At 41.8% G+C, this 15467-nt stretch overlaps 1 protein-coding gene across 2 annotated transcripts in view; it reads left to right on the top strand.

The window, feature by feature from the left end:
• SRFBP1 (serum response factor binding protein 1) overlaps positions 1 to 15467 on the top strand; it is a 115740-nt gene that overhangs the window by 64424 nt on the left and 35849 nt on the right. The window contains exon 2 of one of the 2 annotated variants that reach the window (XM_054032657.1): positions 12205 to 12295. The exons of the other annotated variant lie outside the window; for it this stretch is intronic. Coding sequence (XP_053888632.1) covers positions 12227 to 12295 — 69 coding nt within the window. The 5' untranslated portion in view covers positions 12205 to 12226. The remainder of the gene's footprint in view (positions 1 to 12204; positions 12296 to 15467) is intronic. 2 annotated transcript variants of the gene reach the window in all.

Raw genomic sequence — 15467 nt, 5'->3', positions numbered from 1 at the left:
ACACATACAAGCTATCAGGTATGGACTGAGAAAGTAAGATATGCTGTTAACATACTACTTTTAAAGTTTCCAATTTTTGTGAATAAGTACCGTATATAATCTATCATAAGTCAGTTTGTTTATAAGCTGACACCCCCAAGATGGATAAGTAAAAATGGAAATTTTTTATAACCCGTTCATAAGCAGACCCGATGATTCAGGGGTCAGCAAACTGGTGAGGAAATTTTTGGGGGGGGAGAAACTGGAAGTCAGGGGAGTAAACCCTGTGACCACCCCCCACGTGACCCCACCCCTAGCCCTGGACCCCCACACTCTCCCCATCCCATCCCATCCCATCCCTTCCCACCTTATCTGGGGAGGGCCAGGGGAGGATGTCTCTGACCTGGCTGGAGCTGCTCCAGCAGGCTGGGCTGGGCAGGGCAGCGCGGCTGCAGCCTGCTCCGGCAGGCCAGACCGGGCGGCACAGCCGCAGCATGTTCCAGCGGGCTGGGCTGGGTTGTACAGCCGCTGCGTGCTCTGGCGGCGTGGCCACAGCCCGCTCTGGGAGGCAGGGATGAGCAGCACGGCCACAGCCTGCCAGCCCCGGAGCTGCAGCTGCTTCAGAGGCTGGGGGGAGAGCAGCGTGGCCAGAAGCGGAGAGACTCTGGCCCCGCCTCTTCCCTTCTGGCTGTGCTGCCTCTCCTTGCTCCCTCTGTTGGGGGAGGGGCTATGTCCCACCTCTCCGTCTCTATACCCATTCATAAGCCAACCCCCTTCTCAGTTGCTTCCCTTTTTTACTAAAAAAAATTCGGCTTATGAGCGAGTATATACGGTATGTCACCTGCTTTAACCTGTAAATAACTGATTTATTTTTCCCGTTAATAAATCCCTAGTTAGTTTACTATAGGACTGGCTACATGTGTTCTTTGGTATGAGATGTACAGCACTAATTGACCTTGAGTAAGTGACTGGTCTCTTGGAACTCGGGCCAACCTGAATATTTTTAAATTTTTGGTGTAAGTGACCATTTATCACTAAGTCCAGCTTGCCTGGGTGCCAAGATAAATTGGAGTGCCCAATGGACTGTCTGTGACTCCATGGTAAGACTGTCCAGGACCCTACCAAATTCACAGACCGTGAAATCATACCTCCCCCATGAAATCTAGCTGCTAGTCTGCCAGGCTGGGAAGGGCCAGGACTACTACTTCCCCTGCATGGGCGCTCTCAGGGGGAGATCAGACACGCCTCTTGGACCTTCCCGGGCTGAAGGAAGCTTCATGACTGTGCTGCTTCAGATTCCTGGAGGTGCGTCTGATCTCCCACAGGCTGCTGGGAATGCTCGAGCTGGGGACTCCTAGCTGCTAATCCCAGCCAGGCTGGAAAGGGACAGGACTTTCTTTTTCCCAGAACAGCTTTGCAGTTGGGCTTCTGCACCTACCCATGTACTTCAGAGGTTGTTACTTATAACACATTCAGGCAAACTTATATCTTTCTAAAGAATTATTAGTACTAGCGGTATTACTGTAGTGCATAGGAGCCCTAGTCATGGACCAGCACCCCACTTGTTGGGCATTGTACAAACACAGAACAAAAGGATGGTGACAGTAATTCTTGTATTGCCCTGGTAAGAGTATTATTCAGCAATGTGGGAGTTTCTCTCACTTGTTAATTTATAGAGAGAGAAATTTGCAGGAGTTCTATAAGGGCTTTAAGAGCAGTGATTAAAATGTACAATGCTAATTTAATTTGATCACCGCAGAAAGTAGTCTTCTCTAATGAGAAAAAAAAGACACAAAGATGAAACAGGTTATTTTAAAACCTACTGTCCCTCTGTGGAGTCACAGGGACTATTACTAAAATAGATATGTGGCTTGGCAAGTATAGAGCTGCTGAAGTCTGGATTTTTATTTCCCTGTCTTTCCCCTAAATGCTATTCCTATTTATACATTGCTCCAATTCTGCAGTAATAGGCAGTTGGTTAAAGTGAGAGTTGAGAATTGGGTGATATCACATGGCTGAACATTATCTTAATGTGAATCTTTCATCTTTCAGGGTATTATTGCTGCCTTTTTTCACTTGTAACTTTTTATGTAAAACTTTAAAAGAATCCCAAATCTAAGTAAGAATTTGGAGTCTCTTGGCTATCAAATTCAAATTTGCTTTGTCAAAATGTATATTATACTTTAATTTGAATAAACCAATTGGCACTATTTTGAAAGATAAATTTTGATGTCACATCTGGTAAAATAGTTTTTCAGAACTAGTTTGGGTTTTTTATTTTGTTGTTACAATAGAACCTTAATGAGATTCCCAGCTGTAGAAATTCATGTAGATTTGGATCACAATTGGTGTCATAGGATTTGAATTTGTAAATCGTGCCATGACAAAATGTTTTTCTGCTACTTCAGATGCACCATCCCAAATTGATGTCACACTCTCCTTTTCTCCTGTTGATCAGGCAATCAGCAGGCCATTTAGAAAATAAACTTGTTACTGGCACCAAGATCCCTAGAAACAGGGCTCAACAATTGAACCCAACTGATGTCTATTGTGGATTTTGTTTCTAATTGGAAAATATTAAATCCTTTATGTGGACCATAGCTGGATTATTTTATTGAACTGTATGTCCAGCCCTACTTGGAACTTTCCCCCACAAGTTGCCAATATACACTCTGTAGCACAGCACATGGCCCAGAATGGTAACACGCTGCAACTGTCAGTCACAGAGTACATCTGTTCTTCACTAAATTTCCAGCTTTTTCAGATGAGACAGAAATGAGGGCTCAAATTAATCATGACATTAGACTATTCAGCCATAAACTGTTAGAAAAGGGCACTTCAGGAGACTGTGAGCTGGCCTGAGAAGAGTCCTTCCCTACTAAGACCACTACAGAATCTAAACATATTGACAGGAAATAGCATGATGAGATTGAACAACTAGAAAAAAAATCAAGTTAGTACATTTGTGGAAAAATAATCTGAGCACAGAAACATAATGGGAGAAAGATACTTAAGTATTACTGCTTTCTAAGCAGCAGAGTGGACAGCTATTTAGGTACAAATTTGTAATATAATGTGATGGCAAAAAATTCTAAACACTTCTACTTCAATATAACGCTGTCCTCGGGAGCCAAAAAATCTTACCGCCTTATAGGTGAAACCGCATTATATCGAACTTGCTTTGATCCGCCAGAGTGCACAGCCCCACCCCCTCCCGGAGCACTACTTTGCCACGTTATATCCGAATTTGTGTTATATCGGGGTAGAGGTGTGCTTTCAAATTAGGGTACATTGTCTTGTCACCCAACAGTCTAAGCCAGGGGTTCTCAAACTGGGGGTCAGGACCCCTCAGGGGGTTGCGAGGTTATTACATGGGGGGGTCGCGAGCTGCCAGCCACCCCAAACCCTGCTTTGCCTCCAGCATCTATAATGGTATTAAATGTACAAAAAAGTGTTTTTAATTTATAAGTGGGGGGTCTCAGAGGCTTGCTATGTGAAAGGGGTCACCAGTACAAAAGTTTGAGAACCACTGGTCTAACCAAAGTCCCTCCATGTGGCATTAGTGAGACTTCACCTAGAATACTTTATATAGGTCTGGACAATGGAGTGCTATTCATCTATCTATGTTCTAATATTGTCATTGATCATCATAGTTCCTCCAAATACCAGAAAAGTGTTGTCTTTATTAGAGGGAATTTTAGGGTGGATCAAGAAAAATGATTAAAAGACTAGATTGGTTTATTTAAGAGGGAAGACGTATGCTGTGGATGATTGGGGAATATAGTTGATAACTGTAAGTACACATCTACCCCAATATAACGCTGTCCTCGGGAGCCAAAAAATCTTACCGCATTATAGGTAAAACCGCGTTATATCGAACTTGCTTTGATCCGCCGGAGTGCACAGCCCTGCCCCCTGGAGCGCTGCTTTACCGCATTATATCCGAATTTGTGTTTTATTGGGTTGCGTTATATTGGGTTAGAGGTGTATTTGAAGGATGTAAACACTAAGGAGGGAGAACAATTAAAAAGCACATGGGAATATAAGTAGGACTAATGGAATGAAGTCAAACAAAAAAAAATGTTGACTGAATATCAGGCAGAATTTCCTACCAGTGAGGGCTCTTAGACTTTATAATTGTCTCCCAAGGTAAGTGTTTCCTTTGAATCATCTAAAGCTGTGCTGGAGAAGACAGCTGAGAATATATTTTAGTTGAACACTCCTGCTTTGGCATAAGGATGTCCAGCTCTAATTTATATGGTTGTCTAGTCTGTCAGGTTTTTTGTTTTTGTTTTTTCCAATTTGAAGCAATTTTATGAAATACTTTCTAATCTATATGTAGACTGTATTCTCCAAGTCAGGGACTGTTTTTGTCTGTGTTTGGAAATCACTCAGCACACTATAGACTGCACTGCATTCAAAGTAGTCATAATCAATATAAATATAATTAGGAAGGCTAAAAAAGAATTTGAAGAACAGTTAGCCAAAGACTCAAAGTTATAGCTTTTTTTTTTTTTTTTTTTTTTTTAAGTACATCAGAAGCAGGAAGCCTGCTAAACAACCAGTGGGGCCACTGGACAATCGAGACTAAAGGAGCACTCAAGGAGGATAAGGCCATTGCAGAGAAACTAAATGAATTCTTTGCATCAGTCTTCATGGCTGAGGATGTTAGGGAGATTCGCAAACCTGAGCCATTCTTTTTATTTGCCAAATATGAGGAACTATCCCAGATTGAGGGCTCATTAGAGGAGGTTTTGGAACAAACTGGTAAACTAAAGAGTAGTAAGACACCAGGACCAGATGGTATTCACCCAAGAATTCTGAAGGAACTCAAATGTGAAATTGCAGAACTACTAACTGTAGTCTGTAACCTATCATTTAAATCAGCTTCTGTACCAAATGACTGGAGGATAGCTAATGTGATGCCAATTTTTAAGAAGGTCTCCAGAGGTGATCCCAGCAATTACAGGCCAGTAAGTCTGATTTCAGTACCGGACACATTGGTTGAAATGATAGTAAAAAACAAAATTGTCACATACATGAACATAATTTGTTGGGGAAGAGTCAACATGGTTTTTGTAAAGGGAAATCATGCCTCACCAATCTGCTTAGAATTCTTTGAGGGGGGTCAACAAGCATGTGGACAAGGGGGATCCAGTGGATATAGTATACTTAGATTTTTAGAAAGCCTTTGACAAGGTTCCTCACCAAAGGCTCTTAAGCAAAGTAAGCTGTCATGGGATAAGAGGGAAGGTCCTCTCATGGATTGGTAACTGGTTAAAAGATAGGAAACAATAGGTAGGAATAAATGGTCAGTTTTCAGAATGGAGAGAGGTAAATAGTGGTGTCCTCCAGGAGTCTATACTGGGACCAGACTTATTCAACATATTCATAAATGATCGGGAAAAGGGGGTAAACAATGAGGTGGCAAAATTTGCAGATGATACAAAACTACTCAAGATAGTTAAGTCCCAAGCAAACTACGAAGAGCTACAAAAGGATCTCACAAAACTGGGTGACTGGGCAACAAAATGGCAGATGAAATTCAATGTTGATAAATGCAAAGTAATGCATACTGAAAAACATCATCCCAATAATGCATATAAAATGATGGGGTCTAAATTAGCTGTTACCACTCAAGAAAGATCTTGGAGTCATTGTGGATAGTTCTCTGAAAACATCCACTCAATGTGCAGTGGCAGTCAAAAAAATGAACAGAATGTTGGGAATCATTAAAGAGATAGATAATAGGACAGAAAATATCATATTGCCTCTATATAAATCCAGGGTATGCCCACACCTTGAATACTGTGTGCAAATATGGTCGCCCCATCTCAAAAAAGATACATTGGAATTGGAAAAGGTTCAGAAAAGAGCAACAAAAATGATTAGGTATGTATGGAATGACTTCCATATGAGAGGAGATTAATAAGACTGGGACTTTTCAGCTTGGAAAAGGGACGACTAAGGGGGGGGGGAGAGATATGATAGAGGTCTATAAAATCATGACTGGTGTGGAGAAGGTAAATAAGAAAGTGTTATTTACTCTTTCTCATAACACAAGAACTAGGGGTGACCAAATGAAATTAGTAGATAGCAGGTTTAAAGCAAAAAAAATAAAGTATTTTTTTCCCACACACAGTCAACCTGTGGAACGCCTTGCCAGAGGATGTTCTGAAGGCCAAGATTATAACAGGGTTCAAAAAAGAACTGGAGGATAGGTCCATCAATGGCAGTTAGCCAGGATGGGCAGGGATGGTGTCCCTACCCTCTGTTTGCCAAAAGCTGGGAATGGGCGACAGGGGATGATCACTTGATGATTACCTATTCTGTTAATTCCCTCTGGGGCACTTGGCATTGGCTAATGTCAGAAGACAGGATACTAGGCTAGATGGACATTTGTTCTGACCCAGTATGGCTGTTCTTATCTGAAATTAAAATTTCAAATGCCATTTCTGCTTGGCATTTTAATGTTCAAGTTTGACTGCTGGTTTCCTAAGTCAGAGTTATGCCTACTTTAAATGTATTTAGTTATAACAGGGTTTATCAGTTATGCTAAATATCACAACCATTTCAGATTCAAATATTACTTATTTTAAAGTTTTTGTGTTTAAAAGAATTTGATTGCTAAATACGCACATTAAGGAAACATTTCATTTTGCTTTCTAATATCAAAATGTGTTTTGTGTTAACTTTTGGTGACACCAATCTTTAAGTTTGACACCTGTCACTAATCTTTTTAATGAAATTTATTTTTTTTTCCATTGTGCCCTGAAGAAATCTACTTTCATGTAATATCCAGCTTGTTAACTGGATGAATGAATTGGCAAGCAGGTGATCTACAGGAGAAAAATTGGTTTGGAGAAAGGTTACATAAAAGAAATGAAGAGAATTAAAAAAAAGAAAATATATCAAAATATAGAAGGATTATCAAGGAGAGAAAGGTATTGAATTACAATGGGAAAATGTGTGGAATATTTAGATTTAAAGGGGAAATTATATTTCTGTAGATAAGACATTCAAAACTAAAATTTTCTTTTCAAAATGTTTTTAAAATGCTACTGCTTGTGAAAGGTGCGAACTGGGTACCACTGGAAACTGGTCTTCTGTTTATATGTAGAAAGAATACAGCAGTGGACGTACAAGTTTCCCTACACTCCTGATTAAGTGCTTGGACCCTGTCCTGGAAGAGAGCACCTCTCAGAATGAGAGAATATGCTTTCTATGCCAATTTCATCCTTAGCTTCTGGGCAGAGGTTGCCAATAAGGAAGCCAGCTTTCGGTTCTTTAAGTGTTTGTCTACATGGATCCAACTCTTAATGCATGTGCATATGAGATAGGAATCTTTTGGCCAGCAGTGTCCATTGGAGTTGTGCCTGCACCCTGAATGTTCTTGCTCCTTCCCCACAAATCTGAGGGCAGAAAGGATTAGAGTGATCCCAACCGTTGCTCAGTTTCTTCTTGCTGCCCATGGCAACAAGAACCCCTGTTGTGTGTGCCTGCTTCGCTGAAACCAAGTTATAATTAGTGATTAGATAATGGTGGTGTTAGGTAAATACAAGGTTCTTAGGGCTTCTACGCACTAGCACTTATTTTGGTATAACTTAAATCGCTCAGGGATGTGAAAAAGCCACCCCACGAGCTACGCAAGTCACATCGACCTAAGCGCCAGTGTGGACAATGCTGTGTTCATAGGAGAAGTGCTCCATAGAGCACTGGAGTGAAGCTACGTCAGTACAGCTGTGCCACTGTAGCGATTCTAGTGTAGACTAGCCCCTTAGTTTGTCTTTTGGCTTTAACAAAAAAAAAAGTTTTGCTATTTTTTTTACTAATTTTTCATATTTAGGCTCTGAGCCCCCTACACTGCTATTGGGACTCAAGCAATTGTTATGGAAGCTAAATTTCCAGGGTTTAAGACATGCTTCTCTGATGCTTCTATACAACTTAGTGATGTGCATTCTAAGTGCCTGTTTTATGTGGGTAAAGAGTATATCATAGTGATTTCTCCATCTGCCAGTCTTTCCAAGCAGACTCAGAAGACTAGGGGTGACTTCTAAAGTTTTCATCTGAAGAACTCCATGAAAGCCTTTTTGGACAGGGAGAAGGAGGATACAGCTAAGGCTTAGTCCTCCCTCCAGTCCTTCTAAGCTAGGGGCCCAGTAAGCTGTGATTCCACCTTGGGCTCCAGGGTTGAAACATCTGAAACTCCAGTTACTGACTTCAATCCATTATTGACTTCTTTAGGAAGGGGATAGGAAGGAGTCTCACTCTAGAGATGAGATATAGGTCTCCCTGTTCAAGACCATCAGAACGGAGATGTAGTTCAACATGTAAGATTTGTCTCAAGCTCCACAGCTGAAGATCAGCCAATGGTCTAAAATGCGACTCTCTGGCCCTTTGGTATCTGTTATGAAAAGCGTGTAGGCAGTATTGACTAGATCCGCTGTGTGCCTTCCTATGGCACTGACTCTGGCACCAGCTTTTTCACTACCCACCAGTGCAGGCCGTTTTGGTCCCTATGTGGCACCAACTGACCTGCCTGTGGGCCTGGACCAAAATCCCCAAAACCACAGCACCACGTACAGCAGTTGGGGAAGTAGATTGTACCTCTACCCAATTAGAAGTGATGAGGGAGAGGTCTAGCACAGTAGAAAGTGTATCCCCATCACTGGAGGATGTATATTCCTTTTCATCTTCTCCACTGGGAGACATGGTAGAGACTTCTCTTGTGTTCATCCCCCCTTCCCCTCCATGGGCATCACACTGGGGGCTTGGGTCTCACAAAGAACAGGCCCCCTTGTATCTTCTGTCCATCAGCCCAGTAATAAATATATACTATGAGTCATGGTGCTACTGGGCACCCTGGGATAAGCAGCCATGTGTCCACAATCCATAATCTTCTGCCCCCCTTTTAGGGCAAAACACCTTTCCCATAAGAATTAGGAGGATCAACAGGCAGAAATTGAGACTCAATTGATCCTGACAGCTATTTCGTCACCCCTTCATCCCTACTCCCGAAGAGGCAGTCATTCCCTCCATGCCTTGTCCAACAGATGATTTTAAAGTGTTCAGAGACCCTTGACATCCCCAGCAGTAAGTCAAGAGAAGCCCCACAAGCCACTAGAGATTCTGCTCCCTTCCATGCCTGGTCAATTGCCCTGTTCATTAATGACGGATTGTTAGAACTGCGAAAGATTTGTGGTAGACTCCATTGTCAGTACCTGCCATTTCCAAGAGGGTGGATAGATGGTGTTATACCAATAGAATAAAAACCAGCAGGATCTTAAGAGGGATAAGGTAAAGATGCCACATTTATTGTAAATATAATGATAAAGCAAAAGATAAAAGTAAACAGCGTTGTTTGACTACTTATTCCTATCACTACTTATTCCTTGTACACACACACATATATATTCATTCACACAATCATTCATTCAAGTTCTGTATAGGTGTTATAGTTACCAGCCTAGAAGTTGCTCATGCCAGGTTACTAGCCAGGTATCTTGGTCATGAGGATGGAGCTGAGCCCGTGTCAGGTGCACCTGATGCTCCTGGAGGTTGGCAGAAGAACCAGAGTCTCAAAGTCCTCAGTCTTTAGAGTCCATTCCTATAAGAATGGACTCTAAATTCCTACGTTAGTCTATGGGAACTGTTTCATCCTGCTGTTGCTGACTCAATCAGCAGATGGCACATTCCTGGTGGCTCCAACTGTCCACAGTTTGTGTTTCTCATCCTCTCAGGTGATGGGGTGGATCCCCGTTTACCCTCTGGGGATTGTCTGGTAGGTCCACTTGACACATTCTTCGGCCGATGGATACTCCCTTTCTAGGCTGGTACCTCCCTAACCATTCATGTACATCAAGCATTCATCAACATACATTCCATATCTTAACCATATTTTAATTTACTGTCTCCACCACTTTCCGGGGGTGTGCTAATTCATTTGAGACTCCCAGCCCTTCAATCACAGAAGGTTGGGTCTGTTCCTAGGAGCCGTTGCTGTTACAATGAAGTGAAAGTCACTTAACGGGTTATAGCGTTTGTTTACATTGTATCAATTGCAGAATAAACTGCCTGAAGTGCACAGAGTCAATTGACTGCTTAAGGCTCACAGCAGGGGTGGTAACATAGTGTTCACTTCAAGAACAAAGTCAATTAACTTGTTTGTAAGTTTTACATAGTGATAAAGTATCTTTCACAGGACAGATACAGTCAATGGTTTCTACAGACAGTAGCTTACAAGTTTTAACAGAAGACCCAAGAGATTTTTGTACTTGGTGAAACTGTTGGATTTTAAAGTGTGGGGGACAAATTATGGGGGGGCACTGTCACTTGGGGGAATCACTGTTAGTACCTTCTTTAGTATCCCTACAATGGTACCAAGTTCCTCTCAAAGGATTCAAGGACTTTTATTTGTATTCCATTCCAGGCTCACTTGTTGTTGTGGCTGTTCAGAAAGATCCAAACAGCAAGGGCCCCCTAAAACAAAGGGAAAAGAACCCTAAGACTGGATCTGTTTGGCAGAAAAATTTGCTCCTTTCCTGATCTCCAGATGTGCATTGCCAACTACTAGGTGCTTCTGGCAAAATATGACTTTCTGCACTGGGATGTGATTGTCTCTGTTTATGGAAAGACTTCTGCAGGAGCACATGGAAGAATTACAATTCTTCATGCTAGAGGGTTAGCTAATAGCTAGAAATTCCCTGCAGGCTGCTTTAGATGCATGTTACACAACTGTATGCACCATGGTTGGTGGTGATGCAAAGATCCTCCTATATGTAGTCTGTTTTGTAAAAGGACTCTTAAAAATAGGTAGGTGAGGCTTAAATTGTTGCTGCTGGAAAAGTCCATGAAGCCTTCCATTTCTGACTCAGAGAAACCTGGAGTAGATCATTCTCATTCTGCTTTGGCACCGGCTAACTGTGTGTCATAACTATAAAGGGAAGGGCAACAGCCCTCCTGTGTACAATACTATATAATCCCTCCTGGCCAGAGACACCAAAATCCTTTTACCTGTAAAGGGTTAAGAAGCTCAGGTAACCTGGCTGACACCTGACCCAAAGGACCAATAAGGGGACAAGATACTTTGAAATCTTGGTGGGGGGAAGGCTTTTGTTTGTGCTGTTTGTTTTGGGGGTTGTTCACTCTTGGAACTAAGAGGGACCAGACATCAATCTGTGCTCTCCAAATCTTTCTGAACAAGTCTCTCATATTTCAGACTTGTAAGTAACAGCCAGGCAAGGCGTGTTAGGTTTATCTTTGTTTTCTCAACTTGTAAATGTTCCTTTTGCTAGAGGGTTTATTTCTGTTTGCTGTAACTTTGAACCTAAGGCTAGAGGGGGTTCCTCTGGGCTCTTTGAATCTGATTACCCTGTAAAGTTATTTTCCATCCTGATTTTACAGAGATGATTTTTATCTTTCTTTAATTAAAAGCCTTCTTTTTAAGAACCTGATTGATTTTTCCTTGTTTTAAGATCCAAGGGGGTTGGATCTGGACTCACCAGGAATTGGTGGGGGGAAAGGAGGGGGAATGATTGATTTCTCCTTGTTTTAAGATCCAAAGGTTTGGATCGGTGTTCACCAGGAAATTGGTGGAGAATTCTCTCAAGGCTACCCAGGGAAGGGTTATAGTACTTGGGAGGGAGATATTGGGGGGTGGGGGGTAGACAGAGTTTCCCAAATAACTCAGAAATAATTTGGGCGGTGGCAGCAAAACCAGATCTAAGCTGGTAGTTAAGCTTAGAGGTTCTCATGCAGGTCCCCACATCTATACCCTAAAGTTCAGAGTGGGGAAGGAACCTTGACACTTCCAACTCCCATGCTGCCTCCTCGCACAAACCCCACTCCGCTACTGACTCAGTAATTTCTGAGAGAGGAAGAAAAGAGTTACCACTCTGGTGGAGGATCAAAGTATAGGTCACTCTCTCCAACCCTGAGCAAGGGACTTAAAAGTTCTCAGGCTTCATCCACCAAGAGTCACAGCTCAAGGTCCTATTCTGGTACACCAACATCAAAGAGCAAAGTGTCATTGATAGATCCTTTAATCAACAAAGCCCACACTATTTCCAGTACAATGCCAATACTGTACACATCAGCACCACCTTTAACATCCACCACTTCACCCCTGATACCGATCACAGCCTTCACAGTATCAATGGATATTAAAGTAATGAATGTCTCAGCACCACATATTCAAAGCCTTTCACTATTCATATCTATTCATAGCTCCAGTACCGGAGTCTCCTCTATGGGAATGCTTAAGAGATTTGATCTCCAAGCTGCTGTGGGGAAAGCTAAATGTTATACGCTTGATGGGGTAAGAGCATCATCATATTATCATAACAAGACACAGTCATTCAGTAACACACGTGGAATGTTCATGCCTTTGTTGATAGCATTAAGGGTCAGGCAGTATCCTTACAGAGGTTATCAAAATAGGTTTCCAACCTTATAAGAGCATGTTACAAGTTAGCAAGATTAGATCCACCCACCACATTAGAGCTTATTCTACTAGAGCACAGACAGTCTTAGCTGCATGTTTGAAGAATGTCCCTATTTTTGAAATTGTAGGGCAGCTACACTGAGCTCTGTCCAGACTTTTACAGGGCACTATTCTTTAATGGAGGCTTCCAGATTGGAAACCAGTTTTGGTAGGGCTGTCTCTACAGTCATTGTTTTAGTAGGATGCCTAGCACTCATCTCCAAGCCAACAGGTAACTGCTTGGTAGTCACCAAGAGTGGGATCCATGTGGACAGATAATTGAAGAAAGAATGATTACTTACATTAACTGTCGTTCTCCAAGATATGTTGTCCACATAGATCCCATGACGTGCCCTCCTTCCCTGATACTTTAGAGTCGTACTCTTCTGGGATTCTATATTGGTGAAATTACTGAGGGACTATTGGGCCCAGTCTGCCCTTAGTGCCCCTAGGTGAGAGCATGCAAGGATAGCTAGGATTCAGGCTTGGCCCCAGTGGACACTGCTAGCCAAAATAATCCTATCTCATGCACGCAGGGTGCATGCACACTAAGAGTGGTATCCACATGGAGAACACATCTTGAAGAATCACAGTTACTATAAGCTAAGTAACCATTGCTTTATTGAAGCAGTTATGCTGGTCAGTCTTGTGAGGTGGGCACCTATCCACCTCAAACTTGCATCAGCAACTCATTTCATATAGACCATTGAACTACCGTTCGATGGTACTGAACTGGGGTCTATATTTTATTACCAGTGTAAACAACTAGCAAGTCCAAATGTGGACTAAACTATGGTCTGTTTTTCATAAAACTTTGATTTTACTATTGAGATAATAATGAAAATGTTTAGCCTTTTTTTAGACTTCGTCTACTGTGGACAGATAAACCAGTATGCCAATTCTGGAGTCTGTTGTATTGAACTACACCTATAGGATTAGCTCTTTTTAGTTTTTTAGCAGAGTTTTTTAACCACCAACGAGCAGAGTTAATCTATTTTTGTAGATAATGGCACCAATATCTGAACTGCCATATTGCTTAGGATGTCATGATCTGTGTATTGTATCAAGTGTCAAAGATCAAGTCTTTTTAGTGTGCTCTAAAAGGCTCAAACTAGGAAGTGACATTTTGTAGTATCTACTGGGGCATTAGCAGAGAATTTTGTATCCACTAAAACTATTGCTAGTGCATAGAAAATATATATGGATGGGAAAAGAACTCTTTTGAGTTTTGGAATTGGCTTTTCTAAGTATTTCTGTCAGGGAAACCAATATTTATGTTAAGACTGTTATCAATTTAAACTGAAAGTATGGTTTTACAAAACTTTAAGTTTGAATATAAACCTTAATATGAATATAAGTGTTTCCTTGTATTAAATTTCAGTGCAGTGATGTTTTTTAAACTTTTAAACATTTTCTGAATTGTTGTGAACCTAACGGACATCATAGTAACCATAGAGTTAGAAAGAACCGCAAGGTCATCTAGTCTAACCCTCTGCCAAGATGCAGGATTTGTTGTGTCTAAAAAACCATCCAACACAGATGACTATCCAACCTTCTTTTGAAAAGCTTCCATGACATGATTTTAGAACACTAATGGAATGTTATTGATTTGTATTCTTAAGAATCAGAAAAAAATGAAACTGACAAGAAAATTGAAGTTAAACTAAGTGGTAAATTTTTTTCATAGTCTAGGCTGAATTAAATTCCAAATGTAAAGTATTCAGCTTTATTTGTCTAAAGATGTCTGCACTCTTCCCCCTCCACCCCCCCCCCCCCGCCCAACTCCTTGTCAGCAAGTCTCAAAGCCCAGGTCAACTGACTCAGGCTCACACTGTGGAACTAAAAATAGCAGTGTAGATGTTCCCACTTAGGTTGGAGCCAGGACTCTGAAACACACCCCTTTCCCAGGCTTCAGAGCCCCGGCTTCAACCTGTGTGGGAACATCTGGACTGTTGTTTTCAGCCTCATAGTCTGAGCACAAGTCAGTTGACCTGGGCTGTGACACCCGTTGTCACGGGTAAATTTGTTGATTGTTTTTGTACCCTTCATGACACTACAGTATATTGTTTTTTACTTTTTGTCTTAACAGTTCTTTGACTTAAAAAACAAAACAAAAACAAACTTCCATCATTTGACCAGCCATAAGAATCACTACTACAAAACTAGTCTTAGAATTATAATTTTTATCATGTGTTTGTTTGTGGTATATATTTTGTGTTTTTTAGCAAGCACAGAAAACCATAGAATTGTAGGAATGGAAGGGACCATCTAGTCCAGCCCCCTGCACTGATGGTGGGACTAAGTATTATCTAGACCGGGGTGGCCAACCTGTGGCTCCAGAGCCACATGCAGCTCTTCAGAAGTTAATATGCGGCTCCTTGTATAGGCACCTACTCCGGGGATGGAGCTACAGGCACCAACTTTCCAATGTGCCAGGGAGGGGGGGGGTGCTCACTGCTCAACCCCTAGCTCTGCCACAGGCCATGCTCCCACTCCATCCTTTCCGAACCCCTCCCTTGAGCCTGCCATGCCCTTGCTCCACCTCCTCCCCTCCCCCAGAGCCTCCTGCATGCCACGAAACAGCTGATCAAGAGATGTGGGGAGGGAGGGGGAGGTGCTGATGTGGGGCTGATGACATATTACTATGTCCAACCTAAACTGCCCTTGCCGCAATTTAAGCCCATTGCTTCTTGTCCTATTGTCAGAGGTTAAGGGGAACATTTTTTTCTCCCTCCTCCTTGTAACAACCTTTTATGTACTTGAAAGCTGTTATCATGGACCTCAGTTTTCTTTTCTTCAAACTAAACAAATCCAATTTTTTCAATCTTCTCTCAGAGGTCATGTTTGCTAGACCTTTAATCATTCTTGTTGCTCTTCTCTGGACTTTCTTCAATTTATCCACATCTGTCCTGAAATGTGGCATGCTGGCTGCCACACAAAATAAGAAGACACAGTCCCTTCCCCAAAATTGTTACTGTCTAAATAGGCAAGTAAAACAATAATGTGC

The sequence above is a fragment of the Malaclemys terrapin genome, chromosome 6, assembly GCF_027887155.1.
Source record: "Malaclemys terrapin pileata isolate rMalTer1 chromosome 6, rMalTer1.hap1, whole genome shotgun sequence".
NCBI classification, from domain to species: Eukaryota; Metazoa; Chordata; order Testudines; family Emydidae; genus Malaclemys; species Malaclemys terrapin.
Note: the sequence above shows the minus strand (reverse complement) of the source record. Positions and strands in the feature narration are given on the sequence as shown.